Source organism: Pseudochaenichthys georgianus, chromosome 24 (genome assembly GCF_902827115.2).
Source record: "Pseudochaenichthys georgianus chromosome 24, fPseGeo1.2, whole genome shotgun sequence".
Lineage (NCBI taxonomy): Eukaryota > Metazoa > Chordata > Actinopteri > Perciformes > Channichthyidae > Pseudochaenichthys > Pseudochaenichthys georgianus.
Genome location: NC_047526.1, coordinates 33,963,509 through 33,980,672, shown reverse-complemented (window position 1 = coordinate 33,980,672; position 17,164 = coordinate 33,963,509). Strand labels below are relative to the sequence as shown.

At 42.2% G+C, this 17,164-nt stretch overlaps 1 protein-coding gene across 1 annotated transcript in view; it reads right to left on the bottom strand.

The window, feature by feature from the left end:
* LOC117439755 (hatching enzyme 1.2-like) overlaps positions 1-17,164 on the bottom strand; it is a 20,882-nt gene extending 3,718 nt beyond the window's left edge. The window contains exons 1-7 of the mRNA XM_034075804.2: positions 17,075-17,164; positions 15,686-15,739; positions 15,567-15,602; positions 15,430-15,480; positions 15,310-15,363; positions 15,183-15,229; positions 14,306-14,375 (exon numbers count right to left, since the gene is read on the bottom strand). Coding sequence (XP_033931695.1) covers positions 14,306-14,375; positions 15,183-15,229; positions 15,310-15,363; positions 15,430-15,480; positions 15,567-15,602; positions 15,686-15,739; positions 17,075-17,108 — 346 coding nt within the window. The 5' untranslated portion in view covers positions 17,109-17,164. The remainder of the gene's footprint in view (positions 1-14,305; positions 14,376-15,182; positions 15,230-15,309; positions 15,364-15,429; positions 15,481-15,566; positions 15,603-15,685; positions 15,740-17,074) is intronic.

The following is a 17,164-nucleotide window of genomic DNA, read 5'->3' as shown; positions in this document are numbered from 1 at the left end:
CCCAGCATTCCATTCTGGACTTACATCTCTCCCAGCAGCCCCTTGGCCACTGATTCTCTATCTGTGTTACCTGCTATAACTCAATCAATATTAGAGACATGTCAACATTCATCAAACAGTGTGTTATCCCCAAATATGGAGCAGGTCAATTCTAAAACTGTCAATCAATGGTCAGATTGAACAATCGAGTTGTGCCAGCCGGTTCCTTTCAGTCCCTAAATGAAAAATGTACATTGTAAAGTTTACACTCCCCCTTTTTTACACATTATCTCATGTGTAAACAAAAACCTGTATGGGAAGAAAACCTTCAGGTCATAATGGATTATAAGACAATACCAAACATTTTTCCCAGTAAACACTTGAGAGTGTTTCTCTCCATCATTCAGTCCTAAAAGAAACATAATTCCAAATGTCATAGTTTGAGTTTCACATTCTTCAAACCGCCACCTCCTGTGGGAGTGAAACATCATGAAGCAGATTAGATACGGTTTCCCCTTTTGTGCAATGTTAGGAAACCTCTCATTTCACACATTATTATCACCCAAAAATAATGTGTTAGTCCAAAACATGCTTGATTAGTCATCGTTTTAAATCATGCAGTTGCACTGATCAGGTGCAGACATACACACACTCACACTGTCAGGTTGTAAAGTCAGGTTTGGTCAGGTTCACCGCAGAGTCAGTCATTGACAGTGCCTTCCCAAGTTACCCTGTCGGTCAGTTGGTCCCAGTCTTTTTGGCCATGTGTCTTGCTCTGCAGAGACTTTGATGTTCCAGCACAGGCCAGCATCCTCCGTCTATACAAATCTGTATATATGGAGCGCCATCATTTATTAATTCACAATTACAACTATAATGTTCAAGATATCTCCAACCCCTCCTTGCTGTTTCCCACATTCCCTGAAAAGTGTCTAGCCAAAAAAATGTCACTTCCTTATTGTACTATTACTATTACTGCAATTCATTTACACCTAATTAGTATTAAAATGACTAATAGATCTATTTCAGAAACATGTGTACATCACTATCTTGTGTCAAAACATTACTAGGATCTGTAAAGATCTGCTATGTATTCCATAACTCATTCTATCAATTTATCTTCAATTCTGGTGCACTTAAAGAACAATGTTACCCTCTTTAACAGTGCGTGGAACTCTGGGTGTCTGAACATGAAACCAGTACCTCAAATTGAAATACTATATTTTGTTTAGAACCAGCTTTCCCTTCAACATGACCTATATAAATAAATATTTATCTGATCTTATAGAGCTGTTACTAAAACTCTCCCTTTGAACTGATCAATACTGTAACAAATTAAAACACTACCAAATTCACACACGAATAAAAAGTCCAGTGCATACTTCCTTCATGCCCCCCCCCCCCTTTTTTTTTATCAGTGTGTATTAGACTGATTTTCCACTTCCCTTTAATAGTTCCCCTCTTTTCCGCTATTTTTATTTACCACTTGACTAATTTATGGTTGTTACGTCCCCACTAAGGTCTAGGGGACCTGGAGACAATAACGTACAACCAATAAGTATGAGAGAGTCAGAGTAAAGGTTGACAAAAGGTTTATTCCTTGTAACCTATCAGATAATACAATTAAACAGAAACTCTGTTTGTGAGGAGGAGGAGGAGGAGTCAAAGGATTGTGCCAAACAAAAGAAACAAGCATAACAAAACCAGGCCTACCTCTACAACTATCCTTTGAAACCAAACTCAAACAAAAACCTTCACTAACTAACTACAAAGAATTTGACAAAACAATATACAGGGGTGGCAACAATCCGCTTACCTAGTGTGTCTAAACAATAGTTAGCTCGGTGGTGAGAAATGTACAGGGTACCCCAGACTTACCTAACTCCTCCACCTCTCAACACACACATTAACAAAGTTCAGATTTATCCAAAGAGCTTTAGTTGCTAAGCACAGCCGTGTTCCTTCCTCAGCAACAGGCCCAGAGTGAGAGAGAAGACTTCCTGGGTGCCTCCTTTATGGTCGGCCCTGGTTGCTGATAGGCCAGCTGAGGGTGAGAGGATCCAATCAGCCATCAGACTCAGGTGCACAGGCAGATACCGATCAGCTGCTGATTAGCTGTGCAGAAGACAGGGAGAAGAGAGAAACACAGGAGGGAAGGAAAACCACACATGTACAGCCTGCCTGGCACGTAACACCCCCACACATATAAATCCAAACAGTATGTTTGGCCCTTACAATGAACATTCTATTTACATAGCACGAGATAGTGCATCGGCAAGAACATTATCGGACCCCTTTTTATGGCTTATGTCAAGGTTGTAGTTCTGGACAATCAACGACCAACGCATAAGGCGTTGATTGTGGTTGTACATCCTTGAAAGAAAAACCAGCGGATTGTGATCAGTGTATACCTTAATAGGTTTTACACTGGAGCCAAGATACACCTCAAAGTGCTGCAAGGCAAACAATAGAGCTAAAGCTTCTTTCTCAATAGTAGAGTACTTCAACTGATGTTTGTTGAACTTTCGGGAGAAGTAGCTCACGGGGTGATCGATAGCCTGTGCATCTTCTTGTAGAAGAACAGCCCCTGTCCCAACTCCACTGGCATCGACCTCGAGCTTGAATGGCTTCGAAAAGTCTGGTGCAGAAAGAACAGGACTACAACACAGAATACCTTTTAGGCTCTCAAATGACTGCTGACACTCACCGGACCAAACGAAAGACTTTGAGGGACTGGTCAACGTAGTGAGTGGGGCCGCCACCGATGAGAAGTTTCTGCAGAAACGGCGATAGTACCCTGCCATTCCTAGGAAGCGGCGAAGTTCCCTCCTGGTGGATGGCACTGGGAGGGAGGCAATTGCCCTGATCTTTGCATCAGCAGGGCACACCTTCCCCCGACCAACCTGCTGACCAAGGTAGAGAACGGTACCTTTTCCAAACTGGTTCCCAGTTTTAGTTTTAGGTAAGGGTCCCACACAATCCACAATCACCCTTTCAAATGGCTCTCCCATTACCGGAATAGGAATGAGAGGAGCAGGGTGAATCACCTGATTCGGTTTACCAACAACTTGGCACACATGACATGTTCGACAATAAAGAACTACATCAGACTTAAGTCCTGGCCAAAAGAAGTGTTTTAAAACTCTTTGATATGTTTTTGTTACCCCCATGTGACCTGACCATGGATGATCATGAGCCAAGGACATCACCTGAGAACGATAGGTTGTTGGCACGACAACTTGATAAATTGCTAAGGAGTCTGACTCCTCACAGGCATCACTAATCCAGCGACGCATTAATAGGTGATCTTCCATAATGTAGGCCATCTTCTTTGACTTGGCCTCTTCCTGACTGATAACAGAAGAGAGACATTTAGAAAGTGTTTCATCACTTAACTGGGCTGCCATGAATTCTTCCCGAGTGGCAGGCAGTTGTACAAGCTCTGAGCTGTTACTGGGTGATCCAGCACCAGCAGACCGGGCCTCCTCTGGCAGTCGGTCCGACACTGTCATGTCTTCAAGAAACTGCCCTGTAGCAAGAAAAGAATCAGACAAGTCCTCTCCGTATTTCTTTAACTGTGCCCTTGTAACAACACAAGCAGGAAAGATTTCGGGAGGTACTTCAGCTGATTTCTCTGCGTCTAAACTTAGATCAGGAGAATCAATGACCTCAGGTACTGGCTTAACTTTGCCCCCAGCCAAGTCATTACTGAGGATGAAATCAACACCTTTGATGGGCAAGGCAGGGAGGACAGCTACTTTAAAGAATCCTTTGACAAGAGATGAGTGAATATAAACATTGTGCAAAGGAGCCGCAACTAGTGTCATGCCTACCCCTTGAACAACAGCACTTGATCCACATGATGATCTGGAGGTTAAAGGTAAGATGCCTTCCCTAATAATGGACTGAGAACCTCCTGTGTCCCTAAGTACCTGTACTGGCAGCTGGTCTTTAGGATCCCCTGTTAAAGAAACAAAGCCCTTGGAAATAAAGGGTTTGAAACAGGGATCAGGTACATCATCTTCCTGGGACATTTCTATGTCTGATAGGGAAACTCCTTTAATGAGTCCCATGCCTTTTGGCGTTTGAAAGCGTTGCGAAAATTGTTGTTTACGCTTTAAGAAATGACACCCTGAAATAAGGTGTCCTGTTTTATGGCAGTAGTTACACTCACGGGTCCCCCGTGAAGGTGATGGTGGTCCTCTAGACCTTTCAAAAGTTGTTGGGCCAAGATCAGGTCTTCCGGTTTGTGATATTGAAACTCTATCTGGGCGCAAGGGTGAAGAAAACACAGTCTTGTGAGTGAGCATAAATTCATCTGCTAAAACAGCTGCCTTAGCCAGTGAAGTAACCTTCTGTTCATTTAAGAATATCACCATCCTTTCAGGCAAAGAATTCTTAAAATCTTCCAAGAGAAGTAACTGACGAAGACTCTCAAAATGATCCTTCACTTCATTAGCCGCACACCATTTATCAAAGAGAATGCCCTTCTCTCGCGCAAACTCAACAAATGTCTGCGTAGCAGACTTTTTATGGTTTCTGAACTTTTGTCTGTAGGCCTCCGGCACAAGCTCATAAGCACGCAATATCGACTCTTTAAGCACTTCGTACTGCAAGCTTTCTTCCAAAGAAAGTGAAGATACCACTTCCTGAGCCTTACCTACTAATTTGCACTGAAGTAGGATTGGCCACATGTCTTTAGGCCAGACCAGTGCGGTAGCAATTCTCTCAAAAGCACAAAAATATGAGTCAACCTCTGACTCTCTAAAAGTTGGCACTAAAGCAATATTTTTACTAACATCAAAACTCTTTGTATGAGAGACTGTATGTGAAGGTCTTGACCTCTCAAATGTCTGCTCTGAAGAGATTCTCAGGGCATCAACTTCAAGCCGCTTTAACGTGATTTCTTTCTCAGCTTCTATCTCTAACTTGCGAATCTGCAGCCTGTGTTCATAGTCCGCTCTACGCTCCTTTTCCTGGCCCTCCATCTGAAGACGGACAAGACGAACTTTTAGTTTGGCATTACTACTTGCACCTAAGCTACCCGGAGAGAAAGCCTCAAACCTAGGAAGCGTTGCAGGAGGAGCTTGAGGACTAAACTTGTCAACTCTAGGTGTAGCTAATACTCTTTCCCTATCATCTTCAATAGACACCTCAGCCCTAGGCTGAGTTGACATGCTTGGGATTACAAGAATCTTTAACTCCTCTAGTTTTTGCAGGATTTTCTCTCTTATCTCTTTTTTTACTTTATACTTGTCTACTGTAATGTTAAAGTGAGCTGCGATACATAACATGTCATCTTTGCGACAGGAATACAACGTATCAACACTTGGACTTTCAATAAAGTCCTGTAAGTCAAAACCCATTTTTCAGCCAATGTACAACACCTACAATGACTTCTCAATTATTGGTTGTTTTTATTTCAGGAAAATAGAGATCCCGGACCAGCCCCCATTTGTTACGTCCCCACTAAGGTCTAGGGGACCTGGAGACAATAACGTACAACCAATAAGTATGAGAGAGTCAGAGTAAAGGTTGACAAAAGGTTTATTCCTTGTAACCTATCAGATAATACAATTAAACAGAAACTCTGTTTGTGAGGAGGAGGAGGAGTCAAAGGATTGTGCCAAACAAAAGAAACAAGCATAACAAAACCAGGCCTACCTCTACAACTATCCTTTGAAACCAAACTCAAACAAAAACCTTCACTAACTAACTACAAAGAATTTGACAAAACAATATACAGGGGTGGCAACAATCCGCTTACCTAGTGTGTCTAAACAATAGTTAGCTCGGTGGTGAGAAATGTACAGGGTACCCCAGACTTACCTAACTCCTCCACCTCTCAACACACACATTAACAAAGTTCAGATTTATCCAAAGAGCTTTAGTTGCTAAGCACAGCCGTGTTCCTTCCTCAGCAACAGGCCCAGAGTGAGAGAGAAGACTTCCTGGGTGCCTCCTTTATGGTCGGCCCTGGTTGCTGATAGGCCAGCTGAGGGTGAGAGGATCCAATCAGCCATCAGACTCAGGTGCACAGGCAGATACCGATCAGCTGCTGATTAGCTGTGCAGAAGACAGGGAGAAGAGAGAAACACAGGAGGGAAGGAAAACCACACATGTACAGCCTGCCTGGCACGTAACACCCCCACACATATAAATCCAAACAGTATGTTTGGCCCTTACAATGAACATTCTATTTACATAGCACGAGATAGTGCATCGGCAAGAACATTATCGGACCCCTTTTTATGGCTTATGTCAAGGTTGTAGTTCTGGACAATCAACGACCAACGCATAAGGCGTTGATTGTGGTTGTACATCCTTGAAAGAAAAACCAGCGGATTGTGATCAGTGTATACCTTAATAGGTTTTACACTGGAGCCAAGATACACCTCAAAGTGCTGCAAGGCAAACAATAGAGCTAAAGCTTCTTTCTCAATAGTAGAGTACTTCAACTGATGTTTGTTGAACTTTCGGGAGAAGTAGCTCACGGGGTGATCGATAGCCTGTGCATCTTCTTGTAGAAGAACAGCCCCTGTCCCAACTCCACTGGCATCGACCTCGAGCTTGAATGGCTTCGAAAAGTCTGGTGCAGAAAGAACAGGACTACAACACAGAATACCTTTTAGGCTCTCAAATGACTGCTGACACTCACCGGACCAAACGAAAGACTTTGAGGGACTGGTCAACGTAGTGAGTGGGGCCGCCACCGATGAGAAGTTTCTGCAGAAACGGCGATAGTACCCTGCCATTCCTAGGAAGCGGCGAAGTTCCCTCCTGGTGGATGGCACTGGGAGGGAGGCAATTGCCCTGATCTTTGCATCAGCAGGGCACACCTTCCCCCGACCAACCTGCTGACCAAGGTAGAGAACGGTACCTTTTCCAAACTGGTTCCCAGTTTTAGTTTTAGGTAAGGGTCCCACACAATCCACAATCACCCTTTCAAATGGCTCTCCCATTACCGGAATAGGAATGAGAGGAGCAGGGTGAATCACCTGATTCGGTTTACCAACAACTTGGCACACATGACATGTTCGACAATAAAGAACTACATCAGACTTAAGTCCTGGCCAAAAGAAGTGTTTTAAAACTCTTTGATATGTTTTTGTTACCCCCATGTGACCTGACCATGGATGATCATGAGCCAAGGACATCACCTGAGAACGATAGGTTGTTGGCACGACAACTTGATAAATTGCTAAGGAGTCTGACTCCTCACAGGCATCACTAATCCAGCGACGCATTAATAGGTGATCTTCCATAATGTAGGCCATCTTCTTTGACTTGGCCTCTTCCTGACTGATAACAGAAGAGAGACATTTAGAAAGTGTTTCATCACTTAACTGGGCTGCCATGAATTCTTCCCGAGTGGCAGGCAGTTGTACAAGCTCTGAGCTGTTACTGGGTGATCCAGCACCAGCAGACCGGGCCTCCTCTGGCAGTCGGTCCGACACTGTCATGTCTTCAAGAAACTGCCCTGTAGCAAGAAAAGAATCAGACAAGTCCTCTCCGTATTTCTTTAACTGTGCCCTTGTAACAACACAAGCAGGAAAGATTTCGGGAGGTACTTCAGCTGATTTCTCTGCGTCTAAACTTAGATCAGGAGAATCAATGACCTCAGGTACTGGCTTAACTTTGCCCCCAGCCAAGTCATTACTGAGGATGAAATCAACACCTTTGATGGGCAAGGCAGGGAGGACAGCTACTTTAAAGAATCCTTTGACAAGAGATGAGTGAATATAAACATTGTGCAAAGGAGCCGCAACTAGTGTCATGCCTACCCCTTGAACAACAGCACTTGATCCACATGATGATCTGGAGGTTAAAGGTAAGATGCCTTCCCTAATAATGGACTGAGAACCTCCTGTGTCCCTAAGTACCTGTACTGGCAGCTGGTCTTTAGGGTCCCCTGTTAAAGAAACAAAGCCCTTGGAAATAAAGGGTTTGAAACAGGGATCAGGTACATCATCTTCCTGGGACATTTCTATGTCTGATAGGGAAACTCCTTTAATGAGTCCCATGCCTTTTGGCGTTTGAAAGCGTTGCGAAAATTGTTGTTTACGCTTTAAGAAATGACACCCTGAAATAAGGTGTCCTGTTTTATGGCAGTAGTTACACTCACGGGTCCCCCGTGGAGGTGATGGTGGTCCTCTAGACCTTTCAAAAGTTGTTGGGCCAAGATCAGGTCTTCCGGTTTGTGATATTGAAACTCTATCTGGGCGCAAGGGTGAAGAAAACACAGTCTTGTGAGTGAGCATAAATTCATCTGCTAAAACAGCTGCCTTAGCCAGTGAAGTAACCTTCTGTTCATTTAAGAATATCACCATCCTTTCAGGCAAAGAATTCTTAAAATCTTCCAAGAGAAGTAACTGACGAAGACTCTCAAAATGATCCTTCACTTCATTAGCCGCACACCATTTATCAAAGAGAATGCCCTTCTCTCGCGCAAACTCAACAAATGTCTGCGTAGCAGACTTTTTATGGTTTCTGAACTTTTGTCTGTAGGCCTCCGGCACAAGCTCATAAGCACGCAATATCGACTCTTTAAGCACTTCGTACTGCAAGCTTTCTTCCAAAGAAAGTGAAGATACCACTTCCTGAGCCTTACCTACTAATTTGCACTGAAGTAGGATTGGCCACATGTCTTTAGGCCAGACCAGTGCGGTAGCAATTCTCTCAAAAGCACAAAAATATGAGTCAACCTCTGACTCTCTAAAAGTTGGCACTAAAGCAATATTTTTACTAACATCAAAACTCTTTGTATGAGAGACTGTATGTGAAGGTCTTGACCTCTCAAATGTCTGCTCTGAAGAGATTCTCAGGGCATCAACTTCAAGCCGCTTTAACGTGATTTCTTTCTCAGCTTCTATCTCTAACTTGCGAATCTGCAGCCTGTGTTCATAGTCCGCTCTACGCTCCTTTTCCTGGCCCTCCATCTGAAGACGGACAAGACGAACTTTTAGTTTGGCATTACTACTTGCACCTAAGCTACCCGGAGAGAAAGCCTCAAACCTAGGAAGCGTTGCAGGAGGAGCTTGAGGACTAAACTTGTCAACTCTAGGTGTAGCTAATACTCTTTCCCTATCATCTTCAATAGACACCTCAGCCCTAGGCTGAGTTGACATGCTTGGGATTACAAGAATCTTTAACTCCTCTAGTTTTTGCAGGATTTTCTCTCTTATCTCTTTTTTTACTTTATACTTGTCTACTGTAATGTTAAAGTGAGCTGCGATACATAACATGTCATCTTTGCGACAGGAATACAACGTATCAACACTTGGACTTTCAATAAAGTCCTGTAAGTCAAAACCCATTTTTCAGCCAATGTACAACACCTACAATGACTTCTCAATTATTGGTTGTTTTTATTTCAGGAAAATAGAGATCCCGGACCAGCCCCCATTTGTTACGTCCCCACTAAGGTCTAGGGGACCTGGAGACAATAACGTACAACCAATAAGTATGAGAGAGTCAGAGTAAAGGTTGACAAAAGGTTTATTCCTTGTAACCTATCAGATAATACAATTAAACAGAAACTCTGTTTGTGAGGAGGAGGAGGAGGAGTCAAAGGATTGTGCCAAACAAAAGAAACAAGCATAACAAAACCAGGCCTACCTCTACAACTATCCTTTGAAACCAAACTCAAACAAAAACCTTCACTAACTAACTACAAAGAATTTGACAAAACAATATACAGGGGTGGCAACAATCCGCTTACCTAGTGTGTCTAAACAATAGTTAGCTCGGTGGTGAGAAATGTACAGGGTACCCCAGACTTACCTAACTCCTCCACCTCTCAACACACACATTAACAAAGTTCAGATTTATCCAAAGAGCTTTAGTTGCTAAGCACAGCCGTGTTCCTTCCTCAGCAACAGGCCCAGAGTGAGAGAGAAGACTTCCTGGGTGCCTCCTTTATGGTCGGCCCTGGTTGCTGATAGGCCAGCTGAGGGTGAGAGGATCCAATCAGCCATCAGACTCAGGTGCACAGGCAGATACCGATCAGCTGCTGATTAGCTGTGCAGAAGACAGGGAGAAGAGAGAAACACAGGAGGGAAGGAAAACCACACATGTACAGCCTGCCTGGCACGTAACAATGGTCCATACATCTTCTTATCTTCACTTATTTATCAAGTCAATTCAAGTTCTTTACAATACATTAGTAGATACCTTGTGGAGTCTTCACAATAACTAATCCCCTCTAGGATATGAAATCCATTCATCTTCAAGCAGATACTATGTCCTTATTTATGTTTTGTTCACGATAACAATGGTATAACAACCACATGTCATCAATTCTGGTCCACCTAAAAAACAATGTTAAACTCTTTAGTGTGAGAGAGATTTTCTTTTCAGCAATGTAGATGGAAGGAATGGAGGCTGGAGTCCGCTTTATATCAAACACTGAGTTTAATGAGAGCCAACGGCCGTGAGTGAGCTCAGAGCGTTTACACAACATGCCATGAGAAAACCCTCCAACTCACTAAAGCATTACACAGAAAACACAGACGATCTACCGGAGAATCCGGGAGGGGCCTCTATTTCGCGCGTCTTCTGATCGATAATTACAAACACATGGATCAAGAGACAAAGACAGTCTGTTAAAGTCCTCTGGCAGTTAGTCACAGTCCCCCAACAGGAAAGCGGAACCTTTAACCCTTTAACCTTTAAACTCTTAAACCCCTGCTCTAAGTTATAGCAGACCTATGTGAAACACAAAATGCTTTTTGGTACAAACACATAAACAAAAATATTTCCTTCACATTTAGCAGTGTGTGGAACCCTGGATGTCCGAACATGCAACCATTACTCCCTCCTTTATCAAGGATTTAAAAACAGAAGTCATTTCATATTTCCTATGGTAATAACTATGCTACAATGGTGAAATCAATTATTTAGATTGGAATACTATATCTGGCTTGGCACCAGCTCTCCCTTTAACATTATCCATACAGATAAAGATTTGTCTTATAGAGTGGTTCCTAAAACTATCCCACTACTTTATTCACACGTGAATAAAAATGTCAAAGAATATTTTGTTAACCTGATGAAAAGATTGAAGAATATGGTCGTACTCTGTCATGTGGCCCCCTTTAACCCTCAGTGTGTTCTCATTTTACTCTAATAGTTTACTGCTATTTTTAATTTAATAAATCTTTCTGTATTTACGTATTTATGCTTTAAATGTGCGTTTTGTGAATAAGTGTGTTTATGTGTAAACTCACTCATTCCCGTTTTCCTTTTCTCCTCCTCTGGTTTTCTCAAGCCGTGACCCCGGCCTCCTCACTTCTAATCGACCATGCCAACTCCTCTGATTCTGTGTTCTCTTCAGTCCATCAGCTGTAACTTCATCCGCTGTCAGCCATTGGCCCAGTTACATCTGCATGCCCCATCATGCTAATGTTCTTGCACTGCTTTGCATTTCATCTCCTCCTTTACAGTCTCCCTGCTGTTTTTATGGAGGGCGGATTCTGCTCTCATGTCCCACACTTTGCTCTTGTGCTCAGCTTGGAACTTCATGGTCCCGTCTGAGGGACTGATGAGCGTAGATTTCTGCCCGTCAGCATGCTGTTTGGTTCTGGATGCCACAGGTGGAGATAGTTCTGGCTGCAGTCTTGTTGTTGTTGTTTCAGCTCTGGTTCTCTGTCTGTTCGATGGAGAAGGAGGAGTCTCCCGTTGGGTTAGGTCTTTTGTCTGCTTGGAGGGTCGGGATCGTAGCCTTTTCTAACTCAGAGGGGGAGTCCAGGTCTCGGGACGCATTACCTATAAAAAATCTAGCACACTGAGGTTAAATAAATCCAACCCTTTCCACTCTGACTCTTTGTAATCATACTATCTGTCTTAATTGTTAAATGCCATCTAAACAACCTAATTGATGTCTACAAATGATATTACAAAAACTCACTCTAAAAATGGTTTCATCCATTGCTACATATGTACCCAACATAACTCTTTCAGGAAACCATTTTCTCCTATACATTGAAAAACGTACATGTTTCCAGCATCACATATTCCACACACTACGAAAGAACATCTACATATTTTCACCAATATTTTAAGCTAGTTTCTATAACAAGATTATCACGTGTGACATAATAATCAGATGTCTTGTTTGCTAACCAAGAATATTAAACTTTAAAATCTCTTTTGACCAGTTGAAGTCCTGCTTACTTCATCCTTAAACTCTTCTTTAATTTGAAACCAAAAAAGGTCTTCCTTCTCCACCATGATCCTATCTCTATATCAAAGTCCAGACAAACTGATGATTTATCTTTATAAACCATGAGGACTGACTCATAAAACACTATTCTCCCTTACTTCAGTTCTAAATCAAATGAGCCAGACAGGAAACCCCCTTTAACCACTTGAAATTGTTTATCTAAGTTGTGTTGCAAGCAGGTTAGATCTGTAATGAATTAAAATCAATATTTAAAGACGTAATATAAGTTAAATATATTGTTAAGCAAATTGCTGTTTTATTGTGAAGGCCTCTCTGGCGAACAGCGGCCTTTGGCTTTTATTTTGAAAGGCCGTTCCGGAACAGCGAGTCCGATTTGTAGAAACACGGCAACTTGACAATCGTTCTAATGCATTAACTATAGTCGTGAAAGAGACAAGGAGGGCGAAGGCGTGTGGAAGCAAGCAATGAACTGAAAATGCCACCAATCCTGTTTTAACGTGATGGCGCACATTGAAAACCGAAGCGCCCTGTCATAACTGACAAGCGTTCAAAAACCTTTCTGCTTATCACTTAGGCTACTACTTTTCGTTTTATTCATAACCTAAAAATCCAATTGTGATGAATAGCTTGCTTTTGTACCATTACATTTACCAACATAAAACAAGGTCTGTACTAATCAACAATGACAACCTACAGACAGCTCATTTATTTAAATATACGCACTATATTGACTTCGCTTTTATTTATCTGACTCAATTATCGTGCTTCCCCCCTTTTCAGCCACTAGATGGCAGCAGCAGAGCACAAATGAGCTTCACTCTTCTGATCGAATGTCTAATTTCCACAGACAATGCTCACACAGGTTATTCAGGTAAAAATCACACAGATTTATTCCCCGTACAGTTTGTCTAGCTTGATAACGTGCCTCATATGTCGTCACGCAGGACTCTCTGCCTACCTTGCGATCAACGTTATGTTTACGTCAGCCTTTCAAATGAATTTTTACAGACAAGGGAAACGAGAGCTGGTCTCGTCACAATGTAGGTGACGTTAGCGCTCTCTCCCAAGGATTTAACATATAAAAGTCAGCTGACACTTTCGCTTATTTGGTCTTGGACTCTTATTTACCCCCAGTTTTAAACGGCGGCTCGATCTGAAAATATCGAGCGTCCAGGTTCCGCCGTGTAGGAATTACACCCACAGCCCACGAACTGCACCACTTCCACGTCACTTCAGGAATAAACTTACCTGAGATCCACGCTAAACTGCTTTATTTCTCGTCACGCAGGACTCTCTGTACCTTGCGATCAACTTTCACGTGTTTTATATAACTTTCCTAACATAGTAAAAAATATGCATTGTATACTCCATTCAAACTTCAAAAACACTCTGAAACGCCTACAGACAATCCTACAGTTTCGTTACCTCCATTGTAGTGGCGCAGGGCCCTGCTGTTGTCCGAGGCGTCTAAAAGTGTTTGTACCCGACCTAGTCTGGTCGCCTGAATCCTTCCACAGCTCATGTTTATTCGGCACGTCGAGATCACCATTTGTTAGGAGATTTTGGTGGTAACTAGGCCGCATTTCCAAATCTCCTCGCGTTCCTACACAAGCTGTTATCTTACATGAAGGGAATCCAGAGCATACACTTAACCGTTAAACAATAATCCACTTTAATGGTAATATACAATGCAATACAATCAAATATATTACCATACACAACCATATCGTATCATGTGTAATGTCAGGAGTTTGGCCTACTCCTGGCTCCTGCCCACAGGCCGCCAGACCTCCAGTCCCAGCGGCACGAGGAGAGAGAGAGCGAGAACACAGCGGGGTTCCTGTCTAAATACCTCGCTGACCAAAGGAGGAGTTATCTGCGCCTCCCTTCCAGACCAGTGATTGGCTGCCCAAATTAGTATCAACAGCTCACATCTTAAGTCCCCAATCCCAGTGGCTCAGCTTCCTTATCACAGGGATCTGAGATGACTGTATGTCAACTCCACACCTTCCCCCTCTTCCTTTGTCCTCACAAAACCAAATGTTCACAGGCCCCAAAAACAGTTCACAGTTTTCTTACTCAAATCATTTTCAAGCTTCTTCACAGTTTGCATGAATACATACAAATATTTCCTTACACCACCGAGTTCCTGACTGATGGTGTACGGCATGACGGCGTCAGACCACAGGTTCTGCACGGCATTCCTGTCCTCCTGAAAATATAAACGGCAACAACGGTTCGGTTTTATCGCCACACTTTCAACACTTCCATGGATTTATAAATATGGTTGTTCATCGTCTTAATTTACCAGTTTTGAGCCCAATTTCCATCAACAATTGCAGAATTCTGAAGACTTCATTTTACAACTTAAAAGGTGGGGTTGTAGGCAAAGTCTTTAATCTTACACATCCATGGGTAAAATACACAGCCGGAAAAAATGTGGCTCTTCAGACTTCCTTACAGAGCCCCTCCTCCAACACACACATGACCAATGAGGGCACGAGATGTGTTTGTGCACAGATGGAAGGCTGACAGGCAGGCAGGCCATCCAGTTACTTTAGCCGGGACGGCTCAGATGATTGGTCGTGCTTTTTATAGCGCCACGCTTCCACAGATGACCTTTTTTTATGTATTTATTGTCAAAGCATTTAATGTATTCATTGCTATCGGATGTTAAGATCATTCCATGGAATATAACAAGTGTTTCTGAAGTGAATTACCTACCCCACCTTTAAGGTCTACCTGACTTAAAAAAAAGCATTATTATTATTTGTAATAATTCTAAGAAGTAGTCGGGAGGGGAGTAGTGGTGGCAAAGGTAGAATTGGTATTAGTTTAAATATTTGTAGTTTAATGCATTTGTTTTATTAATATCCCCTTCAATGCTTTCCCTTAGTGTGCCGGCTCGCCCCTTGGTGCTCAGGAGTCTTTATTCTTTGTTTTGCAATAATAAAAACAGTTGGCCAGGAATGTCATTGCATCCTAAAGAAATGTGGGAAATAAAAGTTGTCCCTCTTACCGGGATCAAAATGTCTCCCTCTTGGACAATCACGTCATCTTCAAGCCCTACGACGTGATAAAACGAGTCACTGTACATTGCATCTATGAAATACTATATTTGTTTTACACATGTATTCAAAGTCTACCTTCTAGAGTTTCTGAACTGGATCGCTGTGGCTCTAGCATTGAAACCAACACACCTAGAGAAATCTGAGGGTTAAATCAAATCATTTTAAAACACGACATTCAATATCTGATAAACGTACCTGTTGCAGGATGAGTCATATTCTGGGTGCCATTTAAGGGAATGACACTACCTGTACATTAAATATTAAGTGAAACATAGTTTAAAACAAATAGAGATAGAAACAGAATGTTCAGTTTGTATACAATTACAGTTTACCTTGTTTTTGCACATCTGACATCGTAGTAACATTGTCTACAAAAACAAGGAATTCCTCGTTAATAATTTGTTTATTTGATCAAATGCTTTTAAAAAACAATAATCAATTGAACACCAACCTGTTGCATGACTGGTATCCTCCTGTGTTGCATTTATAGGGACACCACCAACGACTGCATGAAAAGAAAGAGTGAATAATCATTATTATTATTATTAGGCACAATTTGTACTTTTGAATGCTTAAAGGGATAGTGGAAATTGAACCACAAATAGTTTCGTTTTAACTTATATACAAGCATAATTACGTACCAAAACAATCACACCTGATTAAAAAAATATAATAATTGCCTTACGCATGTTAGAAGCACTTTATTGCAGCTTCCCCGAACTTTTTTAGAAACGAAATGATGAGTCAGCCAAACCGGAAGTGAGGAAAACTCAGGAAGACGAAACAATAACAAACCACGGCGTCTATGCAGAATGAACGTGGAAGGGCAAATATATCAGACAAAGAAGAAGGATTGTACGAGGTATCCAGTGATGATAGCGAGTCAGAAACATCCTCTCGGCTTTCCTGCGAAAATGTAGTTTTAGGAACTGAATCTGAATCCGGTTCAGTAAGCGACGATGGTGAGAATATTGAGCCAGACGATGGACCATTACGTCCTTATTTGTTCGAGCCCGAGGAGATGGAGTTAGTTCACGGCATGGGCAATGGCGAGGATGACCAGGACCAGGCGCCAGATGATGCACCCCTACGCACAAATAATCTTGACTGGTAGGTCCCTAAGCATAGCTCACGCTAGGCGCTATATTATATATTGCAAAAGTTGGCATGCATGCACTGTAGGCCTATGGCTATGCGCGAGGATGACTGCATGTAGGGTACATTTCATAACATACCAGGGTCAGGTTCACATACATTTTCTTGTCACATTTATTATTGTATATGTAACAGCCTTATGGGCATTAATTACATGAATAAATGTAAATGAATTGTATACTAGCATGATATACAGCTAGAGGCAATCGGTCTTTTGACGTAGTATGGTCCTAATCCTAGGCTAGCCAGGCTGCCTGTCAAGTGTAGGCTGTACTCACAGTACTGTTAGTCTATCATGTCTATATGATGACTGTAGTGTACACATTCGACACTGTGTACCGGATTATCGGATGACGAGGCCTCCGGTCGCCTAATCGACAGGCAATAAATGGCGTTGTACACAATGGTACAGGCTAACGATGCATTAAATCAGCCAGAAAACATAATAAAATACTCGTGCCTCGTCCAATGTTTGTGCCCGTCTTCCTTTGTTTTCGTCATCACCCGAAGATTCCCGAAGTATTTCGTTTCATTGAGAGGGCGTGGTCGGGAGCAGTAAAATTGAAAATAAAATGAAACTAGGCGCATGAAATATAAAAAAATGGTTTATTATGCTTATTTTTAATTAAAATACATAAGTTAAACCCAAAATTCGCGGATTTCCACTATCCCTTTAAATTCTTACCTGAAAGCATGCAGATGAAGACCAGAAGCCACATAGTGCAACACAGTTTCAACAAACTAACAAACTAGTGTCCTGACTGTCTCCTCAGCA